This window comes from Siphateles boraxobius, unplaced genomic scaffold (assembly GCF_051911475.1).
Source record: "Siphateles boraxobius isolate OS27281-9 unplaced genomic scaffold, OSU_SipBor_1 78, whole genome shotgun sequence".
Taxonomy (NCBI): domain Eukaryota; kingdom Metazoa; phylum Chordata; class Actinopteri; order Cypriniformes; family Leuciscidae; genus Siphateles; species Siphateles boraxobius.
In genome coordinates this window covers 49713-66291 of record NW_027509206.1, presented here as the reverse complement: position 1 = coordinate 66291, position 16579 = coordinate 49713, and the positions used below count along the sequence as shown (strand labels likewise).

The following is a 16579-nucleotide window of genomic DNA, read 5'->3' as shown; positions in this document are numbered from 1 at the left end:
GTCAGTTACCATGGTAAGTTACTCTGTGAACCTAACCTGGTCGGGAGCAGATTTACTTTGCAAACCCAGAGTTTATTTCGGTCTCCTCCCCTTTTTTAAAGAGGAAGCGGTGTTTAAACACCTCATTCATTCTTTCGGTACCTTTATTCATTGCTGTTTTTCCCTCCAATTTTTTTAATAAGATGAAGTCTGTATAACTTCTTAACTGGCAACTGAAAATACAGTAGATTAGGGTTACATCATGTAGTTCTAAACAAATTCTACAGAATTAAACTGTGCCATTCACTGAAAAACTGTGTTCATCTGTGCACAGTTGGTGGACCTTCCTCCTGCGGTTCTTCCACACTCTGGGGACGGGGGAGAGATAAGAATATCCGTTTATGCTTAGATATAAACTTATATTATATAGGCTACTCCACATAAATAATTTGAAGAAATGTGAATGTGTAGATTGTTTGATATCTAGACACATAATATTAACATTTCCTCTGTAGGCCTCTCTGTGGCAGCAGAAACGGTTTCTTCATCCCCATCGTCCTGTTAAGATGAGCATTTGGTTGAGCACATTTTATAATACTATTTGTCATAATTTCTGGTGTATTGAGTAGGCTACTTCCAACTGTCTGGGGTTCTGTTGGGACAGGAGGCTCCAAAAGACAGATATTAACATCAGAATCTGTTGGGAGCAACAAAAAACCCAACCCAAAGTAAATTATATGGAAACATCAAAAACAGCCTATATAAAAAATAACACATATTGTTATTAACACAATCACACACACCTCTTACATTTTATGAAGGCACTTGAATCTTCGGGAGTGACTGGCTCTGATGAAGTCCCTTCAGGAATTCCCTCAGCCATTGGCCTTCCAGCATTCAGGCTCAGGGCCATCTCCATCTCCTCTGCATCTCCATCTCCTCTGCATCTCCATCTCCTCTGCATCTCCATCTCCTCTGCATCTCCATCTCCATCTCCTCTGCATCTCCATCTCCTCTGCATCTCCATCTCCTCTGCATCTCCATCTCCTCTGCATCTCCATCTCATCTGCATCTCCATCTCCTCTGCATCTCCATCTCCTCTGCATCTCCATCTCCTCTGCATCTCCATCTCCTCTGCATCTCCATCTCCTCTGCATCTCCATCTCCTCTGCATCTCCATCTCCTCTGCATCTCCATCTCCTCTGCATCTCCATCTCATCTGCATCTCCATCTCCATCTCCTCTGCATCTCCATCTCCATCTCCTCTGCATCTCCATCTCCTCTGCATCTCCATCTCCATCTCCTCTGCATCTCCATCTCCTCTGCATCTCCATCTCCTCTGCATCTCCATCTCCTCTGCATCTCCATCTCCATCTCCTCTGCATCTCCATCTCCTCTGCATCTCCATCTCCTCTCCATCTCCATCTCCTCTGCATCTCCATCTCCTCTGCATCTCCATCTCCATCTCCTCTGCATCTCCATCTCCTCTGCATCTCCATCTCCATCTCCTCTGCATCTTCATCTCCATCTCCTCTGCATCTCCATCTCCTCTGATTCTCCATCTCCTCTGCATCTCCATCTCCATCTCCTCTGCATCTCCATCTCCTCTGCATCTCCATCTCCTCTGATTCTCCATCTCCTCTGCATCTCCATCTCCATCTCCTCTGCATCTCCATCTCCTCTGCATCTCCATCTCCTCTGCATCTCCATCTCCTCTGCATCTCCATCTCCTCTGCATCTCCATCTCCTCTGCATCTCCATCTCCATCTGCTCTGCATCTCCATCCCCTCTGCATCTCCATCTCCATCTCCTCTGCATCTCCATCTCCTCTGCATCTCCATCTCCTCTGCATCTTCATCTCCATCTCCTCTGCATCTCCATCTCCTCTGCATCTCCATCTCCATCTCCTCTGCATCTCCATCTCCTCTGCATCTCCATCTCCTCTGCATCTCCATCTCCATCTCCTCTGCATCTCCATCTCCTCTGCATCTCCATCTCCTCTGCATCTCCATCTCCTCTCCATCTCCTCTGCATCTCCATCTCCTCTCCATCTCCATCTCCTCTGCATCTCCATCTCCTCTGCATCTGCATCTCCATCTCCTCTGCATCTCAATCTCCTCTCCATCTCCATCTCCTCTGCATCTCCATCTCCTCTGCATCTGCATCTCCATCTCCTCTGCATCTCCATCTCCTCTGCATCTCCATCTCCTCTTTATCTCCATCTCCTCTGCATCTCCATCTCCATCTCCTCTGCATCTCCATCTCCATCTCCTCTGCATTTCCATCACCATCTCCTCTGCATCTCCATCTCCTCTGCATCTCCATCTCCTCTGCATCTCCATCTCCATCTCCTCTGCATCTCCATCTCCATCTCCTCTGCATTTCCATCACCATCTCCTCTGCATCTCCTCTGCATCTCCATCTCCTCTCCATCTCCATCTCCTCTGCATCTCCATCTCCTCTGCATCTCCATCTCCTCTGCATCTCCATCTCCTCTTTATCTCCATCTCCTCTGCATCTCCATCTCCTCTGCATCTCCATCTCCTCTGCATCTCCATCTCCTCTGCATCTCCATCTCCTCTGCATCTCCATCTCCTCTGCATCTCCATCTCCATCTCCTCTGCATCTCCATCTCCTCTGCATCTCCATCTCCTCTGCATCTCCATCTCCTCTCCATCTCCTCTGCATCTCCTCTGCATCTCCATCTCCTCTCCATCTCCATCTCCTCTGCATCTCCATCTCCTCTGCATCTCCATCTCCTCTTCATCTCCATCTCCTCTGCATCTCCATCTCCTCTGCATCTCCATCTCCTCTCCATCTCCATCTCCTCTGCATCTCCGTCTCCTCTGCATCTCCATCTCCTCTGCATCTCCATCTCCATCTCCTCTGCATCTCCATCTCCTCTGCATCTTCATCTCCATCTCCTCTGCATCTCCATCTCCTCTGATTCTCCATCTCCTCTGCAGCTCCATCTCCATCTCCTCTGCATCTCCATCTCCTCTGCATCTCCATCTCCTCTGCATCTCCATCTCCTCTGCATCTGCATCTCCATCTCCATCTCCTCTGCATCTCCATCTCCTCTGCATCTCCATCTCCTCTGCATCTCCATCTCCTCTGCAGCTCCATCTCCATCTCCTCTGCATCTCCATCTCCTCTGCATCTCCATCTCCATCTCCTCTGCATCTCCATCTCCTCTGCATCTCCATCTCCATCTCCTCTGCATCTCCATCTCCTCTGCATCTCCATCTCCTCTGCATCTCCATCTCCATCTCCTCTGCATCTCCATCTCCATCTCCTCTGCATCTCCATCTCCTCTCCATCTCCTCTCCATCTCAATCTCCATCTCCATCTCCATCTCCTCTGCATCTCCATCTCCTCTGCATCTCCATCTCCTCTCCATCTCCTCTCCATCTCCATCTCCATCTCCTCTGCATCTCCATCTCCTCTGCATCTCCATCTCCTCTCCATCTCCATCTCCATCTCCTCTGCATCTCCATCTCCATCTCCTCTGCATCTGCATCTCCATCTCCTCTGCATCTCCATCTCCTCTGCATCTCCATCTCCTCTTTATCTCCATCTCCTCTGCATCTCCATCTCCTCTGCATCTCCATCTCCTCTGCATCTCCTTCTCCTCTGCATCTCCATCTCCTCTTTATCTCCATCTCCTCTGCATCTCCATCTCCTCTGCATCTCCATCTCCTCTGCATCTCCGTCTCTTCTGCATCTCCATCTCCTCTGCATCTCCGTCTCTTCTGCATCTCCATCTCCTCTGCATCTCCATCTCCTCTGCATCTCCATCTCCTCTGCATCTCCATCTCTTCTGCATCTCCATCTCTTCTGCATCTCCATCTCCTCTGCATCTCCATCTCCTCTGCATCTCCATCTCCTCTGCATCTCCATCTCTTGTGCATCTCCATCTCCTCTGCATCTCCATCTCTTCTGCATCTCCGTCTCCTCTGCATCTCTATCTCCTCTGCATCTCCATCTCTTGTGCATCTCCATCTCCTCTGCATCTCCATCTCCTCTGCATCTCTATCTCCTCTGCATCTCCATCTCCTCTGCATCTCCATCTCCTCTGCATCTCCATCTCCTCTGCATCTCCATCTCCTCTTCATCTCCATCTCCTCTGCATCTCCATCTCCTCTGCATCTCCATCTTCATCTCCATCTCCTCTGCATCTCCAGCTCCTCTGCATCTCCATCTCCTCTGCATCTCCATCTCCTCTGCATCTTCATCTCCTCTGCATCTCCATCTCTTGTGCATCTCCATCTCCTCTGCATCTCCATCTCCTCTGCATCTCCATCTCCTCTTCATCTCCATCTCCTCTGCATCTCCATCTCCTCTGCATCTCCATCTTCATCTCCATCTCCTCTGCATCTCCAGCTCCTCTGCATCTCCATCTCCTCTGCATCTCCATCTCCTCTGCATCTTCATCTCCTCTGCATCTCCATCTCCTCTGCATCTCCATCTCCTCTGCATCTCCATCTCTTGTGCATCTCCATCTCCTCTGCATCTCCATCTCTTCTGCATCTCCGTCTCCTCTGCATCTCTATCTCCTCTGCATCTCCATCTCTTGTGCATCTCCATCTCCTCTGCATCTCCATCTCCTCTGCATCTCTATCTCCTCTGCATCTCCATCTCTTGTGCATCTCCATCTCCTCTGCATCTCCATCTCCTCTGCATCTCCATCTCCTCTGCATCTCCATCTCCTCTTCATCTCCATCTCCTCTGCATCTCCATCTCCTCTGCATCTCCATCTTCATCTCCATCTCCTCTGCATCTCCAGCTCCTCTGCATCTCCATCTCCTCTGCATCTCCATCTCCTCTGCATCTCCATCTCCTCTGCATCTTCATCTCCATCTTCATATCCATCTCCATCTCCATCTCCTCTGCATCTCCATCTCCTCTGCATCTTCATCTCCATCTTCATATCCATCTCCATCTCCTCTGCATCTCCATCTCCTCTGCATCTCCATCTTCATCTCCATCTCCTCTGCATCTCCATCTTCATCTCCATCTCCTCTGCATCTCCATCTTCATCTCCATCTCCATTTCCTCTGCATCTTCATCTTCATCTCCTCTGCATCTCCATCTCCATCTCCTCTGCATCTCCATCTCCTCTGCATCTCCATCTCCTCTGCATCTCCATCTCCATCTCCTCTGCATCTCCATCTCCTCTGCATCTCCATCTCCTCTGCATCTCCATCTCCTCTGCATCTCCATCTCCATCTCCTCTGCATCTCCATCTCCTCTGCATCTTCATCTCCATCGTTGCGAGCCTCTTCCTTCTTTCTGTTGGCTGAGTAGAAGTCAAATGAGAATGAACATTTAATTGTGTTAATTAGACCTTTCAAAAATGCTGCCGCACTGCAAAACACTGGATGCTATTTAGTTATTTAATATGTCAAATGTTTGTAAAGTCAGGTAGCCTACATCCATGATATGCTCAAGCCTTACCTGACTGAATTGTGTTTTTATATTTCATTTTCAGCTGCTATTTTCTTTTAATGCCTGCAGGATTGCACCTACATGAAAATTAAAATTAGGTTTAATAACATACTGTTCTTCCAGTTTTACCTCTGATATTATAACAGTTGGGTAAGTTACTCTAAAATAGTTATTAATTACTAACTACAAATGACATCTTCAACAGTGTAATTAGATTAATGTAATAATTACTATCTCTAGAAAGTATTGGTCTACTTATTACTAATTACTTTATAAATCCCATATCAACCTCAACCACTTGAACAATACAAAAAGAGACAATAAACTGCACTTTTAATGCTTTCAAATTAACAATATACAATTGCATGAATTATTCTTGAATGGACCAAAGTGTGTAGAGAGAGAAGGTTACATTAAAAATATACCTTTTAAAAATGTTAAATCCACTATTGTTTTATACAGAATTGTTCTATAGTCTATGCAGTATTTAATGTAATGACATCATATTTTACTTTATATTACAGAAGAATTAAGAGAATTAATCCCTTTAATTAAATTACAGTATTTAGATTACTTGGTAATTACACCCAACACTGTATAACAGTAATTAAAATGTAAACTTACGCATTGACTCGAGCAACTATTTTCTCCCAAACTAACTCTCTCGATCGCCGCTGCTGCTCTGTTGCTTAAAAAGAAAAAGTTTGCGTACTGCTGGTGAGAAATATGCAGACCTCTTTTTGTCTGGCGCTGTTACCATGGTGACTCATAATATCTGCGCTCCATTGATAATAGGGACTTTAAGCAACGGCCTCTGGTGGAACGGCAACGACGTTCTGGCTATCTATTGCGCATGCGCGACTTAACTGCTATTTCACGACATTCTCCTGTAACCGTCTACTACGGGAGAACAGCTGATTTGCCGTAGTCGCTACTACGTGAAAGACTAAGAAAGTTAATGTAATGTTTCATGGTATGTGGCATTGTAATTGTTTATTTATATCATTAAATGGCCAAAGCAGCCCTCTCCTGCTTTTTAAAATCACTTTCTTTATTTGTATTTTGTCAAATGATTAAATGATCCCCTACGCCGCATTCTTCACTGTTGCTTAGCGATTGTTGCGTTCTTTAACTACGGCAGTTAAGCGTTTACTTCCGGCTGCCGTTGCCGTTCCATCAGCAGCTGTTACTTAAAGTTCCTAATGACTTTTTATAGTTGTGGTGCACGCGCTTAACTCAGAGTCAGTCAACTTACAGTTGATTGAACTTACTCATTTCAGCTGTTCTGAAACCGAAAACTCAGAGTTTCCCATCTCAGGGTAAGTCAACTCAGAGTTCAAGTTTTAACTCAGAGTTGGATGAACCTCCTTATTGAAACGGGCCCCAGGACTTATGTTTTTAACAGAAACTTGGCATAAACAAAATAAAGGACTTTGTTTTAATACAATTGCTCCCCTGGGTATGGACTGTTTGATTGTCCTCAACTTTTGGGTAGAGGTGGGGGTATCATTGTGCTACTTAATTTAAATAAGCATCAGCACTGTGTCTAAACCAAAGTTTACGTCCTTAGAATATCTTGTTGTTTTGGGTATCTCTGCCTTGCAATCTACTATCATTGCAACAGACTACAGACCTCCAAAGATTTATGTCTGAATTTGCCAATTTATTGTCTTTGTTCTGTTTTAAGTTTAAGAGAATACTTATTCTGGGATATATCAGTATACACACTGATCAAACTAATTCCACAATGGCCACAGATTTTTTGGTGCTATTGGAATGTTTCAGTCTTACTCAGTTTGTAAAGAGCTTTACTCATAGCAAAGGTCACACACTAGACCTGTTGACTGCAAATGAGTTGTGTCCCAGCCTTCTCCTGTTCATATTGCTCTTTCTAACCATTTAGCTTTATTTTTCAACTTGGATTTATTATTTTCATGTGTAACTAGTCTTGCACTGTGAAGTTTCAAAAGTGGAAATCAATTGATCAGACTGTATATGCAACTGCTGTTGTTTCATCTTTCACTGAATTGGGCCCAACGTCCTTAGATGAATAACTTTAACAGCTAAATAATGCGTTGGCTACAAACCTGTATTTTTTGTTCCTCTTAAGATTCTTGAAATAAAGTATGTTAGTACACTGACAGCCTCACATTAGCTCTGTAATTATTTTTTTGACGTTTTTAAATACTAGAATTGCTAATGCTCGTAATCAGATTTCTTTGCTTTTTTCTCCAAAAACTACCGCAATTACTCCAGTTTGTCCAGTTTTTCAGGTGCTCTGTTTTCAAATTTTGTGCTGACTTTGTTATAGTTGAAAACTACCACCTGCATGCTTGATCCCCTTCCTACTGGTTTAAATCCTGAATTTAAATTTGTGCCCAGCAGTACTTAAAATAATTAATGAACCCTTAAGCACTGGTATTGTATCAGCTGCATTAAAAATTGCTGCTGTTACACCTGTACTTAAGTAGTGAAACTTAGATTTGTATATTTTAAATAACTACCGACCTATGTCAAATCTTCCCTCCCATGCAAACATTTTAGAATGTGTTGTTGCTTTACAGTTGCACAATCACCTTTCTGTTAATAATCTTTTTGAGCAGTTTGAGCAAAAATTCATAGCACTGAAACTACCCTAGTTATAGTGACTAATGACTTATTTTTGACTTCTAAAGCTGGATCTCCTACTATTCTTATTCTTTCATTTGACACTGTGATCATAATATTTTTCTTAACTGCCTTGGTATTTCTGGCACAGTTTTAAACTGGTTTAGGTCTTATTTGACTGGACACAGAGTTTGTTGCATTAAGGGTCTACAGGTCTGAGATTGGACCAGTTTCTACTGGTATCTCACAGGGCTCAATTTTAGGACCCTTTTTAGTCTTTATTTATTCCCGCTTGGCCAACTTCTACAAACTCTAGATATTAAGTATAATTTTAATGCAGATGACACACAGATTTATATTCATTGTAAACATGGTCAAAGTAAGGCTGTTTCACTGCTCACTAAATCTATTTCTGAGATAAAATCATGGATGGATAATAATTTTCTTTGTTTAAACGGTGATAATACTTAGGTCATGCTCATTGGTTCTCCTAATCAGCTCTACAGTATATGGCGTGCCAAACTCTTTTTATCATTGATGGTTTTGTACTTGAGTTTCAGAAACAATTGAGGAATCTAAGAGTGAATTTTGATTCTTTATTAACATTTGACCCCAAAATGTTGTAAAGACATTTTTATCTTAGATATATTGCTAAATTGTGTCCCATGCTATCCCTTTCAGTAGCAGAAAAGTTAAAATAATTATGTTTTTTCCCTAATTGATTACTGTAATGCGTTAATTACTTACTAAGCATACTCTAAAGGATCGAGGAGTGAGGATTCGAGGATCGAGGAGTCGAGGATCGAGGAGTGAGGATCGAGGAGTGAGGATCGAGGAGTGAGGATCGAGGAGTGAGGATCGAGGAGTCGAGGATCGAGGAGTGGAGGATCGAGGAGTGAGGATCGAGGAGTGAGGATCGAGGAGTGAGGATCGAGGAGTGAGGAGTGAGGATCGAGGAGTGAGGAGTGAGTATCAAGGATCGAGGAGTGAGGATCGAGGAGTGAGGATCGAGGAGTGAGGATCGAGGAGTGAGTTTCGAGGAGTGAGGATCGAGGAGTGAGGATCGAGGAGTGAGGATCGAGGAGTGAGGATCGAGGAGTGAGGATCGAGGAGTGAGGAGTGAGTATCAAGGATCGAGGAGTGAGGATCGAGGAGTGAGGATCAAGGATCGAGGAGTGAGGATCGAGGAGTGAGGATCGAGGAGTGAGGATCGAGGAGTGGAGGATCGAGGAGTGAGGATCGAGGAGTGAGGATCGAGGAGTGAGGGTCGAGGAGTGAGGATCGAGGAGTGGAGGATCGAGGAGTGGAGGATCGAGGAGTGAGGATCGAGGAGTGAGGATCGAGGAGTGGAGGATCGAGGAGTAATGATCGAGGAGTCGAGGATCGAGGAGTCGAGGATCGAGGAGTGAGGATCGAGGAGTGAAGATCGAGGAGTGAGGATCGAGGAGTGAGGATCGAGGAGTGAGGATCGAGGAGTCGAGGATCGAGGAGTCGAGGATCGAGGAGTGAGGATCAAGGAGTGAGGATCGAGGAGTGGAGGATCGAGTAGTGAGGAGTGAGGATCGAGGAGTGAGGATCGAGGAGTGGAGGATCGAGGAGTGAGGATCGAGGAGTGAGGATCGAGGAGTGAGGATCAATGAGTGAGGATCGAGGAGTGAGGATCGAGGAGTGGAGGATCGAGGAGTGAGGATCGAGGAGTAAGGATCGAGGAGTTAGGAGTGTTCAAAATTTAAGGAGGAGCTTCCAGAGGAGTCATGCCTTTGCGGAAGAGTTTTATTGACTAAACGTGACACACGTATGAATTCTCTTCCCCCTTGACATCGGACACAATCATTTTAATTTATACTTCACCTTTGCAGTTTATATAAACCATGCATCTCACATATTTCAACAGGGTATCTTGCTTTATTATTATTTATTATAAATTTCTTAAATAATTAAACTTCAACAAGATAAGGGCAGATCCTTAGAGCGCTGCTGATGACGCTGTGAAGTGACGCTCGAGTGATCAAGTATTCTAATGTATAAAAAAAGCTTTCATTCAATTCCTCTGTCCTCCTTTTCTTCTCTCGCATCCTACAGGGGGTGAAGCTCAGACACGAGGAAAAGAAACAAAGATACAAAAATAAGAATTGAGAAGCACCCAAGGAGTCATTACCTGCATGTACCCGACAAGTGAAGAAATCGGGACTTATTATATTTTCTTTTATATATTAATAATATAATCTTGCAAAGGTATTAGGTGTTGCTGAGCCCGCAGATCTGCAGGACAACACCCAGGAGGAGCCCTCACTGCGAGAGGGCACGGCTCGCCTTGGGACTGAAATTTCAAGGCAATGGCATCCACTATCCAGTGGGCCAACCTCTGTTTGGAGACAGCCTTTCCACAGAGCTGATAGGGCATTTCCAGGGGTCTTTCAGAGATTCAGGGATGCCAGGCCAACTGAATTGCGTAGCCAAATCAGAATTGTCCAAATGAGCCAACAGGACGGGCTGGGGAGTGATAGAGAAATAGACAGTGTTAGGATTGAGGCAGGCACCGATTAGCACAGATATCCATTTGCATACAGTAATCTGTTTCTTTTTCGGCAGGAGCAATGATGGGAATATGTATGTCATCAAAGCATCCAACCACATTGGAAATTCTAAAGGAAAATTTAATTATTAGGTTACTTTCAGAGGTCACAGCAAGATGTTATCAAATTAATGTCATTTATCAGATTAGCCTCATTTAAATCGGTTTCTCCACCACTGTCCTGCAATCCTGTGAAACTCCTCTTTGATGGATCTCATGAGTTTGTGTCCAACAACACAAAAACTCTCAGAAAGAGTGTGAGAGCGAGGCACACTTTCCTTCCCGCTTTGATACAGCAGGGGCCTGTTTCAACAAGGAGGTTCAACCAACTCTAAATTAAAACTTGAACTCTGAGTTGACTTACCCTGAGATGGGAAACTCTGAGTTTTTGGTTACAGATCAGCTAAAATCAGTTAGTTCAATCAACTCTGAGTTGTCTGACTCTGAGTTAAGCCCGTGCACCACAACTATAAAAAGCCATTATCAATGGAGCGCAGATATTATGAGTAACAGTAATGAATTACTGTTATACAGTGTTGGGTGTAATTAATTACCAAGGAATATTGTAATTTAATTAAAGGGATTACTCTTAATTCCTCTGTAATTTAAAATAAAATCTGATGTAATCACATTAAATAGGCTACTGCATAGACCACAGAACAATAAAACAATAGTTGATTTAACATACATTTTTAAAAGGTATATTTTTAATGTCACCTTCTCCCTCTACACACTTTGGTCAATTCAAGAATAATTCATGCAATTGTATATTGTTAATTTGAAAGCATTAAAAGTGCAGTTTATTGTCTCTCCTTCTATTGTTCAAGTGGTTGAGGTTGATATGGGGTTTATAAAGTAGTTAGTAATAAGTAGACCAATACATTCTAGAGATAGTTATTACATTAATATAATTACACTGTTGAAGATGTCATTTGTAGTTAGTAATTAATAACTATTTTAGAGTAACTTACCCAACTGTTATAATATCAGAGGTGAAACTGGAAGAACAGTATGTTATTAAACCTCATTTTAATGTTTATGTAGGCTAGGTCATTAAAAGAATGTGGCAGCATCTGAAAATGAAATATAAAAACATAATTCAATCAGGTAAGGCTTGAGCATATCATGGGTGTAGTGTAGGCTACCTGACTTTACAAACATTTTACATATTAAATAACTAAATAGCATCCAGTGTCTAGCAGTGCAGCAGCATTTTTGGCTGAGGGAATACCTGGAGGGACTTTATCAGAGCCAGTCACTCCCGAAGATCCAAGGGCCTTTATAAAATGTAAAAGGTCTACATATGTGTTATTTTTTATATAGGGTATTTTTGATATTTCCATTTATTTTTCTTTGGGTTGGGTTTTTCGTTGGTCCCAAAATATTCTGATGGTAATATCTGTCGTTTGGAGCCTCCTGTCCCAACAGAACCCCAGGCACTTGGAAGCAGCCTATACTCAATACACCAGAAATTATGACAAATAAATCCCCCGTCCCGTCAACTTCTGGTGCACAGATGAACACACTTCAGTAATTTTTAGTAAATGCCACAGTTTAATTCTGTAGAATTTGTTTAGAGCTACATGATGTAACTCTAATCTACTGTATTTGCAGTTGCCATTTAAGGAGTTATATAGACTTCATCTTATTAAAAAAAATTGAAAAAACAGCTTAAAAACAGCAATGAATAAATGTACAGAAAGAATGAATCAGGTTAATTCTTAAATAAACAAACTTCAACAATATGAGGGCAGATCCTTTGAGCGCTACTGATGACGCTGTGAAGTGACGCTCGAGTGATCAAGTATTCCAATAGTATAAAAAAAGCTTTCATTCGATTCCTCCGTCCTCATTTTCTTTCCTCGCGTCCTTCCCTCACAACCTACAGGGGGAGGAGCTGAGACACGAGGAAAGGAAACGAAGATGCACAAATAAGAATTGAGAAGCACCCCTTCACCCCACCTGGGGCCCGTTCTTCATACGTTGCTTAAGTATATCAGCAGGCATGTTCATCCCTGCGTCTCAATGTCCATATATACTATCCATCCTATACAGTATGTGAGATAAAGAAAGTAGTGGAAAGCACCACATTTCTTGAAGATGTGATGGTGAATGCTTTATTTACATGCATGTGCCTTTAAATCAAAATGTATAAGTCATAATGGTCAACACTGGGATGCATTCTGAGGTTTAAGAAACAAGCAAAGAAAGTAACGGAAAGCTCCACATTGTCTGGAGATGCTGGGGATTGAACCCAGGACCTCGTACATGCAAAGAATGCACTCTACCACTGAGCTACATAACCTGCCTCAGCTGGTGTTTTTTTTTTTCTTGTTTAAATATTATTTTCTTTATGCACGATATATATGTGAGATATGCCTTTGACTTAAAAGTCCAACATTACTTGGAGATGCTGGAATTGTATCCAGGACCTCATACATGCAAAGCATGTGCTCTACCACTGAGCTATATCCCATGATTTAGCTGATGTTTTTCTCTGAGCTACATACCCTCATAGTGATAAGTGTGTTCTGTTATGTACCTAGTTGTACCTTTAAATCAAAATTTATAGTTGATAAAGGTCAAAACTGGAATGCAAACATATGTGGTTCCAAGGTTTAAGAAACAAGCAAAGAAAGTAATGGAAAGATTTACATTGCTTGGAGATGCTGGGGATTGAACCCAGGACCTCACACATGCAAAGCATGTGTTCTACCACTGATCTACAACCCATCACAGTGATAAGTGTGTTCGGTTATTTACCTACATTTGCCTTTAAATCAAAATGTATAGGTTATAAAGGTCAACACTGGAACGCTTTTGGAGGAGGAACTACAAACACGGGTAAAAAGTGTTAAAAAACTACAAAACATGGGGGATATGCGCAACCGACGGTGAGAGGTTTAGATATAGGTTTGAGTGACTAATCAAAGTTTAACCTGATAGAAAAATGTGCAGAGTGCTGCTTCCCCAAGATGCATACACTCTACATGTCCAGGGGAGAATCAAGGATAATCAATTAAGGTAAAAGGGGTGGAGCCATCTTAACTCAAAGCTGTACAAAATGGCAAAGCCAAGCAATGGTGATTGTTGTGGTGTTTGTGTCAAAATTTGTCAGGATGTGGTTCCTGAAAGTTGTTTTAGTGGTGGTTGTTATCGTTGCATTTGATCTACCTGATGTCTTGGCAAGTTTGAGGTACAGTCATAGTCCAAGAAGCATGGGGCCAAAATCAGATCCAGCTTCCAGAAGTCCTGCCCTTTCTCCTCTAGGGCTCTGGAACCCTTTGCAAGTGGCTTCTCAGTTTCAGAGTCCTTTGGGTGCCGACTCCAAAATCCCTTTGCAGGATCCTTTTGGCCATCAGGAGAAGCAGCGGTTGCAGGGTCCAGTGAAGCCTTTGGATTGGAGGTATCCCATCGTTCCTGAGGTGCAGAGCGAGTTGGCGGTGGACTTCCAGTTGAGACAACCTGTGACTCCCAGCAGCGTAGCGGTTCAATGTGGCGAGAACCGGGTTCTCGTAGAGGTCCAGCAGGACTTTTTCAGCAATGGTCAGTTGATCCAGCCAACTGGTCTGTCTTTAGGTGGATGTCCTGTTGTTGGTCAGGATCCTGGGTCAAGAGTGCTCATCTTTGAGTATGAATTACAGGACTGCAACAGCATGCTGATGGTAAGAAAAGATGCATATTAATGGGTTATTTGTGACAGAGGACCTTTCAAAGAAAGTCGGTTTACTTGGTTTTACAATGCCAGGGCAGCTAAGGCCAATTTTTATCTATTTGAATGGGTAAATCCTAAATTTAAGTTACTTGACTTTAAACAACCCTTCAAACCAACATCTCATGTAAACTATCCCATAAGTGGTATGAAAGGAGCTTCAGAAACAAGAACATCAAATCTTGTGCCTCTATAGTGTTAAAGCTAGTTTTAACTCTGGAACAGCAAAATGTGCATGTTTAGTCCTTAATGCGTGTCTCCAAAACATGACTATCTCTCTGGCAACACTGGAGCTTCTGATGGCAGCTGTGGTGATGTGAAGAATTTACTAATTGGTGATTTGCTCTTAAGGAATTCCATGATATTGCAGTGCACCTTCTCCCATTCATAGAAATATGAGTGCATGGTCTTGGTGTATGTAAAGTCTCTGGGATGACCCTCTTGGTAACCAGTCTTTTTACAGATGAATGAGGATGAGCTTGTCTACACCTTCTCTCTTACCTACACCCCTGAGGCGCTTGCAGGTACACCGATTACCCGGGCCGATGGTGCAATTGTTGGTGTTCAATGCCATTATCAAAGGTAGGGGATCTCTGTGACTTTCTGCACTTTCTTGAACTGGGAGACCATTTAATGTGTACTTTCATGAACCGAAGGCTCCAAAATGTAAGCAGTGATGCCTTGAGGCCAACATGGGTCCCGTATGCCTCAACAGAAGCTGGTGAAGAAGTCTTGCAGTTCTCCCTGAAGATCATGATGGGTTGGTACAGGTTTTTTTTTCAATAAAATAAGTCTTTACCCTTGCTATTGTGGCTGTGCCTAAAATGTTTTTTTTTGTGTGTAGATGATTGGTCCTATCAGAGGCCTTCATACTCCTATTTCCTGGGTGGTGTTATTAACATCGAGGCATCTGTGAAGCAGTACAATCATGTGCCTCTGCGTGTGTTTGTGGACCGCTGTGTGGCCACTCAAGTGCCTGATGTGAACTCCCTTCCGAGATATTCCTTCATTGAGAATCACGGGTAAGGTCATGGCCCTTGATGCGGCAGGACTGTTTAAGTTGCCTTTTGTAACCACTTTGTCACAATCATGGGTAAGGTCTAGTTGCTTGATGCTCTATTGACATTCATGAGTTAATTTTTTTTTTTTGACAGGTGCTTTGTGGATGCCAAAACTACAGCTTCCAGCTCCCGCTTCATGCCTCGGTCCCAGCTTGACAAGATACAGTTCCAGCTAGAGGCGTTTATGTTCCAGGAGGGCAACAGTCCTTCTGTATGTACTACAAATATCATGAGTTAACTTGACTTCTCCTCCCATCTGCTTTGGTTTTGAGACTTGTCTGTCATCCTTTGCAGATCTACATAACATGTATTCTGAAGGCAACTATTGCTTCTGCACCCAGTGATGCTCAGCGTAAATCCTGTTCTTTTGCCAATGGGTACGCGAGTTGTTGTTGTTTTTTTTGGGGGGGGGGGGGGGGGGTTCGGGGGTTTTTTCAAGTTGACTTCTCTCATGTTTAAGGTTCCATGTCTTTGTTTTGTTGCAGGTGGTTTGCTGCTGATGGAAACGACCAAGTTTGTGGTTGCTGTGACTCAACATGTGGTCCTGATGGTGAATTTGCTGCTTCTCCCTATGGAGGTTGGTAGCTTTTGCTCTTAAAGGTTACTTTTGATTCAAGTGCTCTAACTTGGCTTTCTTCTCTAGGCATTCAGTGGGAAGGCAAGGCCGCACTTGGTCCTGTAATTGTTCAAGGGCAAAAGAGTGGTTCTCAATAAAACTGACGAATCAATTCTTGGTTGTATCTGACTTGTCATTTTGCTGCATGTCTGGTTTAACTGCTTTTGGTTTTTGAAAGTGCCTCATTCTGTCAATGTTGTGAAATTAATTGTCGTCCCGTATAGAACGCAACCATCGTCTTCCTGAAGTTAATAACTCCCAATGGAGAAATTGAAGTTTTAAATGATGAACCTTTTAAAGGCCGCTAGTGAAAGCTCAAGGTTATGCTGTTGAAGCCATTAGTTTGTTACAATTTGTGGTTACACTTTATTTCGATATCCACTTTAGACATTCTACTAGAAGTAACTTTTCAATTAACACCGTATTAGTAGACGGTTAGTTGATTCATAGTTCAGTTGATTGAGTTGCCAAGTTACATAGTCAGTAGAACGTCTGCTGGGAGACCAACAAAATAGTTAGCAGATATTAAGTGGGCAGTCTACTAATAATCTAATGACAGTTGACCTGTAGCTGCAAAGTTA

General features: G+C 43.0%; 1 protein-coding gene across 1 annotated transcript; it reads left to right on the top strand.

Moving 5' to 3' along the window:
* Window positions 1-13717: 13717 nt before the first annotated feature.
* Window positions 13718-16110, top strand: LOC143728577 (zona pellucida sperm-binding protein 3-like). Its single transcript, XM_077219366.1, has 8 exons — window positions 13718-14274; window positions 14785-14903; window positions 14978-15081; window positions 15166-15343; window positions 15476-15593; window positions 15677-15759; window positions 15868-15959; window positions 16026-16110. The coding sequence occupies exons 1-8, from the start codon at window positions 13729-13731 to the stop codon at window positions 16094-16096; spliced, it is 1311 nt and encodes a 436-aa protein (XP_077075481.1). The 5' UTR covers window positions 13718-13728; the 3' UTR covers window positions 16097-16110.
* The last annotated feature ends 469 nt before the right edge of the window (window positions 16111-16579 follow it).

What these genes read in the sequence shown, in the direction of transcription:
- LOC143728577 (XM_077219366.1), top strand. Translation starts at nt 13,729, where the DNA reads ATGTGGTTCCTGAAAGTTGTTTTAGTGGTGGTTGTTATCGTTGCATTT. An exon ending in AGGAGGGCAACAGTCCTTCT is followed by an intron (nt 15,594 to 15,676) that starts GTATGTACTACA and finishes CATCCTTTGCAG; the next exon opens with ATCTACATAACATGTATTCT. An exon ending in TGCTGCTTCTCCCTATGGAG is followed by an intron (nt 15,960 to 16,025) that starts GTTGGTAGCTTT and finishes TTTCTTCTCTAG; the next exon opens with GCATTCAGTGGGAAGGCAAG.